The sequence below is a fragment of the Eschrichtius robustus genome, chromosome 12 (genome assembly GCF_028021215.1).
Source record: "Eschrichtius robustus isolate mEscRob2 chromosome 12, mEscRob2.pri, whole genome shotgun sequence".
Classification (NCBI taxonomy): Eukaryota; Metazoa; Chordata; class Mammalia; order Artiodactyla; family Eschrichtiidae; genus Eschrichtius; species Eschrichtius robustus.
In genome coordinates, this window is record NC_090835.1 from 13061288 (window position 1) to 13078216 (window position 16929).

General features: G+C 45.9%; 1 protein-coding gene across 1 annotated transcript in view; it reads left to right on the forward strand.

The window, feature by feature from the left end:
- Window positions 1-10847, forward strand: part of IL5RA (interleukin 5 receptor subunit alpha) — a 34074-nt gene extending 23227 nt beyond the window's left edge. Inside the window, exons 9-11 of the mRNA XM_068559143.1 lie at window positions 4713-4809; window positions 6071-6155; window positions 10761-10847. Of these exons, the coding sequence (XP_068415244.1) occupies window positions 4713-4809; window positions 6071-6155; window positions 10761-10847 (269 nt within the window). The remainder of the gene's footprint in view (window positions 1-4712; window positions 4810-6070; window positions 6156-10760) is intronic.
- The last annotated feature ends 6082 nt before the right edge of the window (window positions 10848-16929 follow it).

Genomic DNA, 16929 nt, shown 5'->3' on the forward strand with positions numbered 1-16929 from the left:
AGTCTGAAGGGCTTCTTCTCCTTGGCAGGACAGGCTTTGCGACTTCGTCTTTCTAAAGCTCATCTCTGCATAACCAAACAGTGGTGCCCATCAATTTCTTGAAAAGAAACATCTGTGGCTTCCGTTTTGACGGCAGAAAAGTCATTCTTGAGTCAGAGAAAACATTCAAGTTACCTTGAAACACTTGTTCTTAAGAAAATGTCCAAAGTCAGAGACCCCAGAATTCAAATTAATGATGTACCGAGGGGCCTCCCAACTTTTACAGAATTAAAATTCTTAATCATTTTGACCGGAAGGATATACACTGTCAGGGGGAACTGCACCCCTGTTCTACCTTCAGTGAAATCAGAGGAGGTGCTGTCTTCAATTCATTCTACTTACATAACTGACTCTCAACTTCGTTTTTGCATTAATAAATAACGTAACGGTAGATAATCCCCAAGCAATTTCCATTTGGTAGTGAACATGTGAAAGCTTTTTCTTGCACTGAATTTACCTGCCAGTTTAGGTTTTCTTTGCAGTAAAGCTGACCTCGGCTCTGCTGTCTGGGGGGTTAGCTCTGTTCTCAGGTGGCGGTAGGGGAGTAGTTCTGAAGCAAGGTGGGACACTGCAGAAGCCAGGTGGGGAGAAATGACTCATGTGCCCCTCCCTCCAGGCAGTGACCGTGACTTTGCTTTCCACATAGTACCTTGCATGCACCGCTAACTTTTTTTTGATCGAAAGAAATAAAATCAGTTGCCTCTCCAAAGAGGTTTTGTTAATTCAGAGAGAATCTTCACTTATCAATGTGAGCGCTCAAGTGAACAGCTAGAGAGTGGTTTAACTGAAAAGATTTGTGTAAGCATGCTCAGAAGTGAACGGCACTTTTATCAGGACCTGACAATAACAGCCTGCAGAGAATTGCACAATTTGAGACACCAACGGGACCCAGGGTGCCACCCTGATAATACTGGTAACATCATTCTTTCTGCAGAACTCAAGCTTCACCTGTTTAACCTACTTGTAAACAGGAATAATTTTGCTACTGGCATAACCCTTGCTAAATTTATAATCCACGTATATGAGTCTAGAGTTTCTGAATGTACTTGTTAGGGGACTCGCATAATGGTTCAAAGTGTGCTACAGTGAGTTTCAGAGATGGGGCAATGAGGCAGGCAGAATCCCTTATGCAGGAAGTCAGAGTGGCAAATAAAGCGAGCTGGTATTTGATTTCACGGTAGTAGTTCGCCCCAGTTGCTCTTTATATTAGCTACGTGCAAGTGCAGTAAAAACTAGGTTTAACGGGACACTCGGTGACAATCCAGAGAACTGAATACTAATCCTAGAACCACTGAGTGTCTATGGGATTTGGGAAAATAAAAGGTTTGTAAAATGATGAAAAGCAGAGCCTCAGAGAGCCAAAGTGTGGCCACCACCTGTTTGTAAAATAGCTATAAATACATGAAACTTCGTTTTCAACGCCATGGTCAGAGGTTTTAAATAAAGTGATTCAGTCCTGGCTAGAGCCTAGGGAGCATCAGGAGGAGGGGTCGCTTACAAGGCAGCCCCCTTCTCCTGGAGACACAGCCTGCGAACCCAGCCACGTCCAGCAGCTGAGACACAACCTTGGAAGGAAGCGGTATCCAGCCAGGAAGAGGACACTCGGGGGGGGGGGGGGTGTTCCGTGAAGCGCCTGCCCACGCGGTGGGTACTGGGTTTGGGGGTGGTGGGCAGTGGGATGGGGTCCCTGCACCGTGGTTAAGAGCACAGCCGCTCAGCACGCCCTGGGCTTCACCCCCAGCTACTAGCCGTGGTCCTCAGCTGACCCCCTCCGCCCTTCTCTGCGACAGCTCCCCCATCCATCAAACTAGGACAGCAGCGCCCACCCTGAAGCACTGCTGTGAGAATTCAAGTGAGATTGCAAGGTGAGCACTTCGCGGAGTGCCTGGTACCTGAAAAGGGAATGTCAAAACATGTATAGAAGATAAGCTATTGGTGACTGCTGGTTTCTGATAACTTTTATTTTTTGTTCTTTTCTACAAATTTCCAACTTTCGCCAATGAAAATATACTAAAGTCAATTTTGTGAGAGGTCAGTATACACCAAATGACAATGCCCTGGATTGGGTCAGGGGTACTAAAAAATGTGCTGGATTGAGAGCGTTCTTAAGGGTCAGAGTTGAACTTCCTCATTTTTGCAGATGAGGAAACTGAGGCCCAGAACGGCCACCTTCACAACAAGCTAGGAATAGAACCCAGGTTTCCAGACTAGGCAAAGTCATGAGACAAAAGCATGCATATCTTGCATTTATGATAGTACAGATGAACCTATTTGCAAAGCAGAAATAGAGACACAGATGTAGAGAACAAACGTGTGGACACCGGGGGTGGGGAGAAAGGGGGGTGGGATGAATTGGGAGGTTGGAATGGACATATATACGCCACTGGGTATGAAATAGGTAACTAGTGAGGGCCTGCTGTATAGCACGGGGAACTGTACTCAGTGCTCTGTGGTGACGTGGATGGGAGGGAAATCCAAAAGGGAGGGGATATGTGTATACATGTGGCTGGTTCTCTTGCATTTATGGTTGGGTATGATGTACTGGTGTAAACCAAGTGGATGAGGAAAGGAGGGAGGGGCTACAGAGAATGAGAAGAATCCAAGTGCCTTCCAAGGATTCCAGTTTGGGATCTTGGAAGAGGGGAGATCAGAAGGGGGAAGTTATGAGGGAAGTTGTTTTGATGTGAAGAAGGGTGTGAGTTTGGTTTTGAATGTTGTCAGCTTTGAGACACATCCCAGTGGGTTCCACCTGCAGGCAGTCTGAGATCCAGACCGGGAGCTGGGCAGGGATAAAGACTCGGGAGAGGATGCCATGGAATTAAAAGACGAAGCTGTGCTCAACAAACTTTGCAAAGTTCAAAGAATAGACCATAGTGGAAAATACCAGAGGGTCAAGGCTGAGCGGTGAGGGGCAGTTGAAATTAAAAAGGGGGGAAGGAAATGATATTGAAGAAGAGGAATATTTGGGTAAAGGAGCCAGTGGCTTGGTTTCCATGTGGGTGCAACCATCAAGTTTGAAATTCAGGAGGGAGGTCAGGAAAAATAAAGTTGGAAAAAGAAACTGACCGTCCTTTGGCTTCAACCAGGAGGAAGCCACCAGCAATTTTTTAAAGTGCTTTCTGAGATGGGAAAATGAAGCTGCCTGAATCCCTTATTCAAGAAATGAGGCTGGGAAATAAAGTAAGGAGGTATTGGATGATAGTTGGGAGAGATGGCAGAGCAAAGTAATGGCTTATTTAAGATAAAGGACTCTATGAATATTTGAAAGCAGAAAGGAAGAGATGGAGGAGGAGAGATTAAAGCTTTTGGGAGGTAGAAGATAAACCTCAAGTAAGAGTCTCAGGAGGCCAAAAAAAAAAAAAAAAAAAAAAAAAGTGTATGAGATCAAGGCAACATTGGAATCACTAGCATTAAATCCTCAAGACATCTCTCCATCCTGATACCTGGAAAGATTTGAGTTTTAAGTATTTTGGGGCTTTTGGAAGTCTTAAGATATTTACAAGGGGCTTGAAAATTCCACTTACATTCACTTCTCATTTTATAATAGAAACCGTTAATGGCAAACCAAGGATTAGGACCTGCTTCTCCTGGTGTGGGGTGTATATCTCACCTCTGTACTTAGAGCTGCTGTCACTAAATTACCTGTGTCTTTATTTGCTTATCGACTTCTTCCCTCAATTGCAGGAAGGGAGGGTTCACATGCTTTCTTTTAACCATCTCCCAGCAACATGTACAATGTCCCACACATAATAGGAGCCCAATAAATATTGGCTAAATGGGTGAATAACGGAATGAATGAACACAGAAAGGACCCATGCATTCAGGGAGATAACTCAAGATTTGCATTCTTCTCTAAAAATGAATCAGGCAGTTTAGCAAGCGGGTTACCCTTTAAACACCATTTGGTAAATGGCCTTGGGTTTTTCTTGAAGGCATTTCCAGTACCTTAAAAAAAATCACACACACCCCAAAGCTATCATCAAAGCCCATAGAAGGAGCTATCCTTGAGTATAGATTAGAAGCAAATTTAACTAGATAGTCGGGCAGCATGTGGCATATTTATACTTTCTGTACTGAATCAAGTTAGCATCTACGTTCCCATCTGTGAAACAGGTATAATCGTAAGAGGTGTTGTGAGGATAATTCAGATTGTAAACTTACAACCGAGTCTGATACCTTTGTTGTGAACTATGAGTATTATCCCACACTGTACTTCCTCTAAAAGTCCAACTTTGTAAAATGTTTTGATTGTACTGCAATTAGGTTACTGAGTAGGCTTACATTTTTGTACCTTTTTCATCCAAAAACCTTAGTACTCACCAAAAGCTGCTAAGCTCCAAGATCCAGCTGGCATATTACCTAGAATATATACTCCATAAATATCTGCTCACTGATTAAATAATGCCTCAAGATTAAAAGTGGCCTCATCGTCATTGCCATTATTTCATTTCACCCTTGTATCAACTTTGTGAGATGGATGCTCCCTGCCCACCCTGCCCCATTTTACAGATGAACAATCTAAAGTTCGGGGAGGTTAAGCTACTTTCCCAGCATCACCCAGCACCTTCAACTCAGACCCAAGCCCCCTGATGCCCTAGTGTAGTCCTCTCTCTTTTCTGTTGATGATTCGAGTTCTGATTTCTTTTGCTTTTTTTTTTTCTTTTTTTCATTAGGAAACAATGAGCAGAAGCCCTGGACAAAATGGTTCCTTATTGCAGTTACGGCGACCATCTGCTTTATCTTGTTAATTTTCTCACTCATCTGCAGAATGTAGGTATTCTTTTTATTTGGGTGCTTTCACTGGGATCTAAATATTGGATTTTTACCTTCTTGCCATGCATCCACCGGATGGAGGGTTCTTGTTATCAGGTGGAATTTATGACATTTTTGTGTCTTCCTGGACAGCCTTTCCAAGATGAGTGTAGACCAAATAAAAAACTGGGAAACAGGAGGTGATTTGCAGAAACTGGACACAGAGCACAACACAGCCCTCAGGCATTAGATACCCCCTTCCTGAATCTGCCAACAGTCTATTCATTTCCATGAAGGATTTTTTTTTGGCTGCACAGCGTGGCATGTGGGATCTTAGTTCCCCAACCAGGCATCAAACCCGTGCTCCCTGCAGTGGAAGTGTGGATTCTTAACCACAGGAATGCCAGGGAAGCCCCTCTATGAAGGTTTTTACATTTGTGTTTTTTTGATTCCTTGACTGCCTTCCACTCCAAACTTGGTTGCCTCTGTTGAGCCCCCAGGGCATGCTTGTTACGTCTTGGGTAAAGGAAGGCATCCCATTGGATGCTGAAGTCACTATGGTGCCTCCTGTGTCATGATCCCCAATTATGAGGTACCAACTCCTACCCTGGCCCTTCGGTCATCCAGTCCCTTAGTGGCTGATCGTTCCCAGGTCAGACGCAGATTCTAGAAGTGTCATGCAGATTTGGTGGCCAAACCTAGAGCTTGCAAATGGCCCCATAAGAACTTCTCATCCCTTCTGGCATCCAGGAAGGCCAAGTGCCACTTAGGAGGCTTCAGAACATGTTCTATCTTAGCTTTTTCACAATTTAGAAAGTGACTTTTATTTTAAACAGCTTCACTATTATAAATGTCTCATCAGATGGCATCTATAGGCTGGGGGGCGGTTGGCAGCTCAAAGGAGAGGGAAAAGACAGTAAACCCTGAGAGCTGGCGCCTAGGGGGAGGGGCCGCCTACCAGCGTCGTGGGTAACCCTGGGGCCCCACGCACTTGATGTACATCATTTTCAGAAATCAGGCCTGGTAACACGCACCAACATGAAGCAATTGCCATTTTGTCTTTCTTGGATGATCCAGAAGTCACATCAGAGTCTTGCAGTACCCCCGAGGTCTTCAACTATTATTACAGTGTAGATATTTGGAAGTCTTAGTCAATGAAGATTTTGAATTTACAAAACAGCAGGTTCAGGGATTAACTAGGTCAATTTTTAGAGTAGATATTTAAGGACAAGAAAGGCTGTTCTTGCTTAGCTATTTCCCTTCTTTACTCTGTTTTCAGATGCCACTTATGGACCAAGTTGTTTCCACCTGTTCCGGCACCAAAGAGTAATATTAAAGAATTCTTTGTAACCATCAACTATGAGGTAATATTGAAGGTTCTTATGATATGTCATATCTGCCCAGGGCTGGGTCCCCAGGGATCTGTCACTGGGTCATTCGTTTTCCATGTTACAAGGCAGGGTCTTTACCCAGGAGGCCAGGTGCCTTCATGTTGCTTTAGTCATTCTGCTCTTTGGCTGATTGTTTTAATATATGTTCATTACAGTCTTTGAATATTGCAAAGGTCCTACTCAATTATGAGTGATCTCAACAGTCAGACTTGAATTTTTATTTTCTATCACCCAGCTCTTAAGTGACCTTGGGCAATTCCTTCAACCCCATGGGCCCTGACTTCCATTTCTGCACAGTAAGGGGCACAGATGAGATGGTCCAATGACCTGTTTAGCTCTGACATTCTAACAATCAATGTTTCTACACATGGGTACCCCAATCAGTAAAGTTTTTCAGAGGGATTTTCCCTAGTTCCTTAGTATAAAGAACCATAGAAAAGGCAAATGATTTCCCCAAATATGTTTTCTTAGGCGCTGTTAACCATTCAGAGCACTCAGGCTTAACTGAATGCTCACTTACCAATGGCATCCAATTGTTCTAGCATCACATGGTAGAAGTCATCCTTTCCCTAGTGAAATGCCTTGACATCTTTGTTGAAAATAAGTTGTCCATGTACATCTGTGTCTACTTCTGGACTATTAGGTTTCATTGATCTATTTGTCTATCTTTATGCTAATATAATACTGTCTTGATGACTAGAGCTTTACTGTAAACTTGGAGACCAGGTAGTGTAAGGCTTCCAAACATGACTGTTCAAAGTTGTTTTGGTTATTCTAGGTCCTTTTTATTTCCATATAAATTTTAGAGCCAGTTTATCACTTTCAACAAAAAAAGCTGCTGGGATCCTGACCAGGATTGTCTTGTATTATAGGTGCATTTGGGGAGAAGTGACATCTTAAACATAACGAGTCTTCCGATCTGTAAACATGACATCTCACCTTATTTTTGCAGGTTTTCTTTAATTTTTGTCAGCAAGGTCTTGTGATGTTCAGTGTATTGCATGTTGCTTGTCAAATCTGTCCTTAAATTGAATGGTTATTTAGATCAGGGGCCAGCCGACTTTCTGTAAAGAGCCAGATAGTAAACATTCAAGGGCCAAATGCTTTATCACACTGCCACTGTAGTGGGAAAACATCCACAGACAATATGCAAATGGCTCTGGCCAATAAAACTTTATTTACAAAATCAGGCGACGAGCCAGACTCAGCCCACAGGCTGCAGACTGCAGACCCTCATCAAGCAATTTTCTTAACAAATTTCATTTTCTCTCTGATAAAGTTACTCATGGTAGGAGGAGTCAACTGGTGCCTGGTTGTAGGGGCGTTTGAGTCGATCATTCACTCACCAAAATGGATCACTGCAGTAAGCGGTGACCTTTCTTTAGAGTTTGCAGTTCGGGTGTTTGGGATGATTTAGCGGATGACAGTCACTGACCTACTGAAGCAGAGAATCGAGGCTAGCCCTATAGTCACCCCTACCCTCAGTTCCACCCTTGTGGTCTCCTTTATCAGGGGGACTGCCAGCTTGCTCCTGTTAACCCGTAGCTTTTCTGGAAGGAACGTGTGCCCCACTGTGAAACTTGTTTCGCTTCCTGTGAATTCGTGCTGTGGATCCCTCCTGGATCTGGCACACTCATGCCTGGAAAGCACCTGTGGTTTAAGCAGCAGACTCAAGTCATCTGTCCCAGCTTCTTAATAGCACATCTTAGTGCCGGTATCTCATTTTCCTTCACAGCCCCCAAAGATTTCCTTGCACATTCTGAGGTTGGTAAAAGAAACTGGCTTAACAGCTTACTGTGTAAGTTTGCGGTTTGTTGTTAATTAAGATCAAGTCATGGGGATTTCCCTGGTGGTTCAGTGGTAAAGAATCGCCTTCCAGTGCAGGGGACGTGGCTTTGATCCCTGGTTGGGGAACTAAGATCCCACATGCCGCGGGGCAACTAAGCCAGCGCCACAACTACTGAGGTCAGCGCCTCAACTAGAGAGCCCATGTGCCACAAACTACAGAGCCCACACGCCCTGGAGCCTGCGGGCCACAGCTAGAGAAGAGAAAACCCACATGCCAAAACTAGAGAGAAGCCCACACAATTAAGACCCGATACAGCCAAAAAAAAAAAAAAAAAAAAAAAAATCAAGTCATGTGTGCAAAACAACTCTTGGGGTAGACAGGCTGGTTTCAGAATAAGCAAAGGATTCATGTCAAAACCCATCACTGCCAAGCTCTTCTGGACAACGCACCCTCCTCTCACATTTCAGCGGGTCAGGAAGAACACATCACTGAGAGGGACGGGGCGGGAGGCCTGCAGGGTGGAGGGGGAGAGTGGGGAGAATTGGGGAAATGAAGTGTCACCTCCTGCTCTCAGTTCTACCACCTCCACCTGGAGGAGTAGGTGCCTCAGTACAGAGCTAACCATAGCTGGGCCACGTGTGGCAGTGCCCCAGCCTCTACCTTCAAAGGCAGAGCCTGTGCAACCCACTTCTGGGGCCTTTGCTACAAGGACAACGAGGGGGTCCATTAGAGTTATGGGCAAACCGCCGGGAAGCCTCCCGCTGGCGGGAAAGGAAACCCTCTGCTTTTCATCACCGCTCACACCTCTCAGCTTGATGTTGGTACCCAGCATCCTGGGATTCAGAGGGTAGCTGCCAACCCAGAGAGGCTGTTAAGCATGTTTTTGCTTGTCCAGGCCTGAGTTAGAAATTGTTCTGTAACACTCAAGAGACAGGTTCTGGTGGGAGGAGAGGGAGGGAAGAAGGAGGGGGATGAGCTGGCTTAGTGATAAAAAAGACTCACTGAAAAAACTCTTACTCTGAGCTTTCCATTTGGTACAAACTGGTTTCCAGCCATTCTTTGTTTCTACGCTGGTAACCGGAGAGGGTTCCTTCCCAGATTAAGTAGACAGCAACCTATTAAAAGTACATAAGGCAGAGAGCACAGCTGCCGTGTTCATCACTGCGTATTCAACGCATCACATGGTGTCCAGTGCAAAAAATGTTCTGGGACTTCCCTGGCAGTGCAGTGGTTAAGATTCCGTGCTCCCAATGCAGGGGACCGGGCCCAATCCCTGGTCAGGGAACTAGATCCCACATGCATGCTGCAACTGAGAGCCCATGTGCCACAACTAAAAAAAGATCCCATGGGCTGCAACTAAGACCCAGTGCAGCCAAAAAAACAAAAGTGTGGAATGATTCCTACACTGTTGGTGGGAATGTAAGTTGGTGCAGCCACTATGGAAAACAGTATGGAGGTTCCTCAGAAAACTAAAAATAGAATTACCATATGATAGAGCAATCCCACTCCTGGACAAAACTATAATTCAAAAACATACATGCACCCCTATGTTCACAGCAGCACTGTTCACAATAGCCAAGACATGGAAACAACCTAAATGTCCATCGACAGATGAATGGATAAAGAAGATGTGGTTCGTATATACAGTACAATGGAATACTACTCAGCCATAAAGAATAAAATAATGCCATTGGCAGCAACATGGATGCAACTAGAGATTATCATATTAAGTGAAGTCAGTCAGAAAGACAAACACCATGTAATATCACTTATATGTGGAATCTAAAATACGGCACAAATGAACCTATCTACAAAACAGAAACAGACTCATAGACATAGAGAACAGACTTATGGCTGTCAAGGGCGGGTTAGGGGGGAGGGATGGGCTGGGAGTTTGGGGATGGTAGATGTAAACTACTGTATATAGGATGGATAAACAACAAGGTCCTACTGTATAGCACAGGACACTATATTCAATATCCTGTGACAAACCATAATGGAAAAGAATATTAAAAAAAAATAATATGTATGTGTAGAACTGAGTCACTTTGCTGTCCAGCAGAGACCAGTACAACACTGTAAATCAACTGTACTTCACTTAAAAAAATATGAAAAAGATGTGCTGAATGAGTAAAGTGAGGTCAAGTGACCTCAAATGAGTAAAGGGGGTCAAGGAATACAATCTCTTACAGGAGGTATTTTTTTGGTCATGAATTTTGTAATTAATATCAGCATTATTTATAATAGCCAAAATTGGCCATAAGACCCCTATTTAAGGGAAGACTATAGTCAACTGTGGACTATAGTCAACCTGTGTTGACTATAGTCAACAATGGAACTATTCAAAATGAGGCAGCCAAAGAACATACAGTCATCCCTCAGCATCTGCAGGCAGCATGGTTCCAGGAGACCCAGCGGGCACCAACATCCACAGACGCTCGAGTCCATTATGTAAAAGGGTGAAGGCTGTGGATACCGAGGGCTAGCTGTATGTAATTTAAAGTAGGATGTGATGCTACGCAGAAAGAAATCCACTTATAAAGCTCTTCATATAACTGTAAAGATAACTTTCTATCTAGAAAAAAGGGCTGAAGACAAACAGTGGGCTGTGCTTGGGAGTTAAGTTCACGGGTATTTTTTGGGTTTTTTCCTACTTCATTTTCCGTATTTTCTTCAGTGACCATTTACTATTTTCATAAGCAAAACTGACTTGAAACCAATTGTAAAGAAATTCAAAGACTCAAAAAGTTCTCTAGAAGACATCTAAGGAAGGATGGTTTGTTTTGCAGAAAACCTGTTCTGGTGAAACAGAAATTGAAGTCATAAGCTATGTGGAGGAGGATGGATCTGAGACCCTGGAGGACTCCGTGTTTTGACTGTCCCTAGAGCAGTGTCAAAACCAACTCACGCTCACGAGCCCCAGTGATAAGAATGGGAACAACTGTTTCTTGGCTAGGAGGAGTTTACCGGACACTCAATTTAGCTGCAAGGGGAAAAACACGCATACAAATCCCTCAACACAGTCTCCTAACTCACACAGGTTGATTGTTTCATCTGACTGTCCTGCCAGGTCTGATCTCTGCACAGGGCAGCACCTCCTCACCTGCCAGTCTCCTGATCTGCATCACTCACCTCAAACACTTCTGCGCGAGAGACAGTTATTAAGGCTAACGCCAACTGTGTTTACTCTGGTAGTGCCAGGTTGACTGGTTCAGCTGCCACTGGTAACGATCAGCTAAAATCTCAGGAAGAAGGCATTTTGCACCATCCTGGAGTGAACAGTGAACTTGGATTGAAGACTATCTTCCCTATAGCAAGTGGGAGCCATGGTGTTTTTATTCTGAGTTCTGGAATACTTTTTCTTTCAAGTAGTGTGTGTGTGTGTGTGTGTGTGTGTGTGTGAGAGAGAGAGAGAGAGAGAGAGACACAGACAGACAGACAGACAGAGAGACAGAGAGAGAGAGAGAGAGAGAGAGAGAGAGAGAGAGAGAGAGAGAGAATCTCAAGTTCTATGGGCACAATCAAGTTAGCATCATTTGAGGCAAACAAATTTCAAAACATAAGAAGCTAACGTATCAGTCCATACCAAAGGAGGGGACAGGATTTTGTTTGAAGATTATATTCTCAAAGCCAGCCTTGATATTCTGGGATTATACTGAGAAAGGCATTGGGTGGAATTGTGTTGGAAGGGGATCACTTAATTAAGAATGAGTTTTCTGAAGAGACGTCTGCTTGCAAAGACTTCAGAGCAACTTGTTGGGCATCTGGTCAAGTAGTGCTGGGTCAGCCCTAGCCTTGGAGGTTTGGAAGGGGTCCTACAGGTATCCCAACAAACATGCCAATCTAGACAGGAATTCCTCCTCTAACATCCTGCTGTATGAGTCTGCAACTAGATCGGTGGCCCTTGTGATGGGCCATGGGCTACAGGTAGAACCAAGTACAGGTGTGGCCTGGGCCGAGAGGGGGTAGGAGGGACACTTGGTACTTGAAGGGATCCAAACAGGGCTGATTGTACACGGCCCTGGAGCAGGAAGCTTAGGACAGGGAAAGGTCACAGTGCTCAGAACGAACCTCCACTGTGGCAGACTCTACATGCTTTTCATAGTTGATTTAGTCAGTTTGATCCAGGAATGGGGCATGCTGACTACCAAATACTTCCAGGGGTTGTGTTTCTTTTCTTTTTTGGTTGCGTTGGGTCCCCGTTGCTGCACACGGGCTTTTCTCTAGTTGCAACGAGTGTGGGCTACTCTTCAATGCAGTGCGCAGGCTTCTCATTGCGGTGGCTTCTCTCATTGTGGAGCACGGGCTCTAGGTGCACGGGCTTCAGTAGTTGTGGCACAAGGGCTCAGTAGTTGTGGTGCACGGGCTTAGTTGCGCCACAACTTAGTTCCGCAGCATGTGGAATCTTCCCGGACCAGGGCTCGAACCCGTGTCCCCTTCATTGGCAGGTGGATTCTTAACCACTGGGGAAGTCCCCAGGGGTTGTTTTTCTGATAACCGTCCACTGCAAACAGCAGGACTTGGGCCCAGGACAGTAGGCACAGCAGTCTGGCAGCTGTCAGTTACTGCCTATTTCCAAGAGTTATGGACTGAATGCGCCCCACCCCCCATTCACGTGTTGAAACTCTACACCCCAATGTGATGGTATTTGGAGGTGGGGCCTTGGGCAGGTGACTAGGTTGGAATGCTCATGAATGGGATTAGTGCTCTTACAAAGGGATCCCAAAGAGTTTTTCCCACATGTGATATGAGAAGTTGGCCTTCTGCAACCCAGGAAGAGGACTCTCACCAGAACCCCAGCATGCTGACACCTTGATCTGGGACTTCCAGCCTCCAAAACTGTGAGAAATAAATTTCTGTTGTTTATAAGCCCCCCAGACTGTGGTGCTTTGTTACAGCAGCCTGAGCTAAGATGCCAAGTGTCAGGAGCTGCACCAGACGCTTCCCAGACATCACCTCTAATCCTGAGAAGCCCACATGCTCCTATTGCCCCTGTTTGACAGATGCAATCACTGTGGCTCAGAGAGCATGTTAGATATGAAATGGATAGTGAGGGGCTGAATACAGGCGCAAGTGACCCCGGAAATGTGGAGGGGATGGCTAGGAAACAAGCTGAAGTCCGCTTAGGGATTGGGACCAGGAGGGCATGGCTGCAATGACCGGCAAAATATCTGATCACCTGATCTAGAAGCTCTGTGAACGGTGTTTAGGAATCTGTAAGAGTCTTAGGTTAGGCATTCTCAAACTTGAGCGCATCAGAATCACCTGGCGGGCTCATTAAAGCAGATCAGAGCTTGTGACTCAGTAGGTCCGGGGGGGCTGAGAATCTGCTTTCTCCTAAGCTCTCAGGTGATGCTGATGCTGGTCTCCTGACCCCACTTTGCGAACAGCTGCTCCAGGTGATTCTGGTGAATATCAAAATTTGAGAACCAACTGTTTTGTTGCAGGAAAAGCCCTGCAAAAAACCCAACAAAAACCCTACCCCCCTTTTTCGACTTATTACTCCACATCTGATCTCTTTCAAACTGGGGCCCGGAAACCTAGGACAGTGAAAACTGCCTCTGCCTAGGAGGCTGGACGACAAGGAGAGAGCCGTCCCCAGTGTGGCAGTTCTTTCTCTTTGGTGAGGTGCTGGCTTCACACCCACCTGCCTCCACCTCAGTGGCAGCCGTCACCCTGGTACTGAGCCCAACCCACCGCCTGATATGGGGATATGAGTGTCAGGGCAGCACACAGCAGCCCGTGTCTCCCCAGAGGGTTAGGCCCTTCCTTTTCTGGCTTGTGGAACTGACACTCAGTCTTTGGGAACGTTTACCCCACGCCTCCTCCTTCGTGAAACCTTCCAAAGCAGAGTTTGCTTGATCCTGCCTCTGGGGCCTTGTTCTGGGCCTCAGCCCCCTTCTTGGAGCAGCTGCCCTGTAGGATGGGCCATCCAGGACGATGGGGCTCATGTGAAGTGCATTTTTACCTGCAGCCTCTGGGACAGTTCCTGACTCTTAGAAGGGATCAATGCTTCTTGGACCCTCTTAAACCCTCTTCTCACCCCGGCACAGCTCCTTGCAAACAGTGGAACTGAATGCTATTTGGCAGAGATCATCAAGGTCTAAATTGAAAGCACGGAGAGGAAGACGGGTGTCTAGTGAGAACATGATTGGAAATAACCAGGAGGCTCGCGTGTGCCTGGCCATCTGGCTGGTGTAGCCTGGGTCTCTTTCTGCTGATGCTGTGGCTACGCTGCAATGTGTAAGTCACTATGTAAAAGGACTTGGGTTTTGAGTGGTGTGTCCTGCTTTCACTGCCCTGCCATGGCAAATCAGTGTGAACGCTTCACAGCAAATACCCTCGTCGGCAGGTTGATGTAGGCAACCCACCTCTTCCCATCTCCCACCAGGACACGGTGGACGGCCACCTCCCTCCCAAGAGCCTTCATGCTCAAACAGTGCTTCTGAACGACAGCCTTTCCAATAAGGATTTCAGCCCCACCTGAAATGCAGTGTTTGCCATGCGCTGAGTGCGCCGGGGAGACCAGAGGGGGAAGGGCAGTTTGCCAAGAGCTCGGCCACCTGAGCCTCACTGAAATGCCTTAAGGCCTGGAGCTACTGATGCAGGCTGGGGAGGAATTCCGTGTGGGCCGAGAACATCCTGATTAAAAACCCAAACGTTTTCATGGGGGAGGCTTGTCTGTGTCAGGATCATCTGCTGGTGGAATTAATAATCCTTAGGCGCTAATTTGTTAAAGAAAAAGTAGATATCTGGAAGCGAGAACGGAGAACCGACAACAGTCTTTGATGGCACGACTAAAGGTGAAAAACCTAATTAGAATAGGACTTCGTGTCAGCCCAAGGGTCTCCGTGACGACCCCTGTGCAGCTATTCCTGCTTCCACAGCCTACAGACCAAGTTCCAGGGTACCAAGTTTTCAAAAACTATTTCTTGTTAAAAAATTAACCTTGTTTTTTTCCCCCGTATCCCCCTTTTAGGTAATAGATATGAATGTAAATGCAGTTCAGAACGAGAAACGCCGAACAGAATTGACAGTGAATTGTCTGCACGTTGAACAGGAGCACATTTCTCATTTCCCCCCCAAATATTCTCATTCTTTGTCCACACTACTGTCTGCATTATCTCTCAGCTAGGACCAATGCAGCAGCCTCTCAGTATCCTGGCCGCCGGTATTTCCTTTACTTTGAAGCATCGCAGCAGAAGCACATCTACCTAGATCACCCCTGCGCAAAACCCTTAAATAACTCCAGCACCTTCAAGTTCAAGCTCCTTTTAAAACCAAGTCCCCTCTGACTTGGCTTCTCCGTAGCTCTCCAGCCACGTCCCCGGGGAGCACCCCGTATCACAACCACCATGTCCCTCATCCCTCCAAGCCACGCCTGAAGCTTTCTCTGATGGACAAGCTCTTTCAATCTTTTTTTTTTTTTTTTCCCATCTTGTAGACAGTTTAGCTTCTAAATCTCGGCTCTTTGCCACCAGGAAGTCTATGTTCCCCAAGTACCTTCTGTTGCATTCTATTTTATCACTTATTATTTAAAAATTTTCGGTCTCCTTTAAAGGGGAAACACTCCGAAATCGAGAAGGCGGCCGTGTTTATCTTCGTGCCCTCAACAACTGCGTAGGAACTGGGTGAACTTAGACCATGAAAAATTAAAGTCAGTTTCTTAAGTGTAAGCCAGACTAGACAACTCTACTCATCTCAGATAGAACCGAGCTCTAGTCAGCGCGCTCACTTATCAACGCTGTGTGGGAACAGGAGAAATATCACCAGAGTTTAACAAAGAAGTTACAAGAACTCACGGTTGGCGCGGCCCTCCCTTCCTCGACCTCAGCGGCCGGCCTGCACCCGGGCTCCCGGAGCCTCTACCGCCCACCGACCTTCCGGGAGCCCGCACCGCCCCTTCTACTCACGTGACTCACGTGCCTTTTGTTAAAGTTCCAGTGGGCTCTTTTCCCCGTGAAGGTGTATTATTCGTTTTCTTTCATTTATTAAAATGAAAACCCAAGATTTGTCCCTGCCAGGTGATAAAATGAAAGAATGCATAAGCCTGGGGGAAAACTGTGGGAAAGAAATCAACACTTAAGCAACTGGTGTCATAGTTCAAAGGTCGGCCAGCTTCCTCTTAAAGGGCTCGATAGTAAACCTTTTCAGCTGTGAGAGCCATCGGGCCCTAGCTCCCTGGACACACACACAGGCCATCCTCGGAAAGGGGTGGGAGAGTTCAGCAAACCAAAGAGAGCTTAAAACAGCAAACTCGTGCTGGCACCGTCAGCGGCATCAACCTTCAAAGAACTGATCACACATCAGCAAGACCCTGGAATTTTGCACTAGAAATGAATTGCCTCAATGAGCAGGCAACTTCTTCCCCGCATAAACTTGCCAGATTTAGCAAATACAAATAGAGGAGGCCCAGTTAAATTTGAATTTCCGGTAAATGTTGCATGACACATGCTTATACTAAAAAAGTACTAGTTTTGAAATCCAAGTTTAACTGGGCCTCCTGTACTTTATCTGGCTACCCTGATCTTGTAGGATAGCCCGAGTGTGAAAAACAACTCTGAGACACTTGAAGCCAAGTAAAACAAACAAGCAAAGACCATCCTCTGTAGTTAAAGAAGTCCAAGCAGCTGAGCTAGACCACCGTGGAGCAAAGAACTCACCACACCTGAGCTGTATGGGTTCTCCCTGCAGGAACCCTACACCTGGGAGCCCCGCCCGTGCCCCTGGTCACTTTTCAACAACCCCGTGTACAACTTCCTATGAAGCTCACTACCCTTCTTGTTGGGAACCGGTATCCCTACTATCTATCTATCATCTCCCTCCCTCCCTCCCTCCCCATTGGTATAAATATCTAACTATTTGGAGAGAGGCCTGGAGTCACAAGCCACCAGCATCTGAATTCCTGGCCTCCCTGGTCAGCTGTGTGATCTGGAACAAACCTGAGAACCTCCCAGC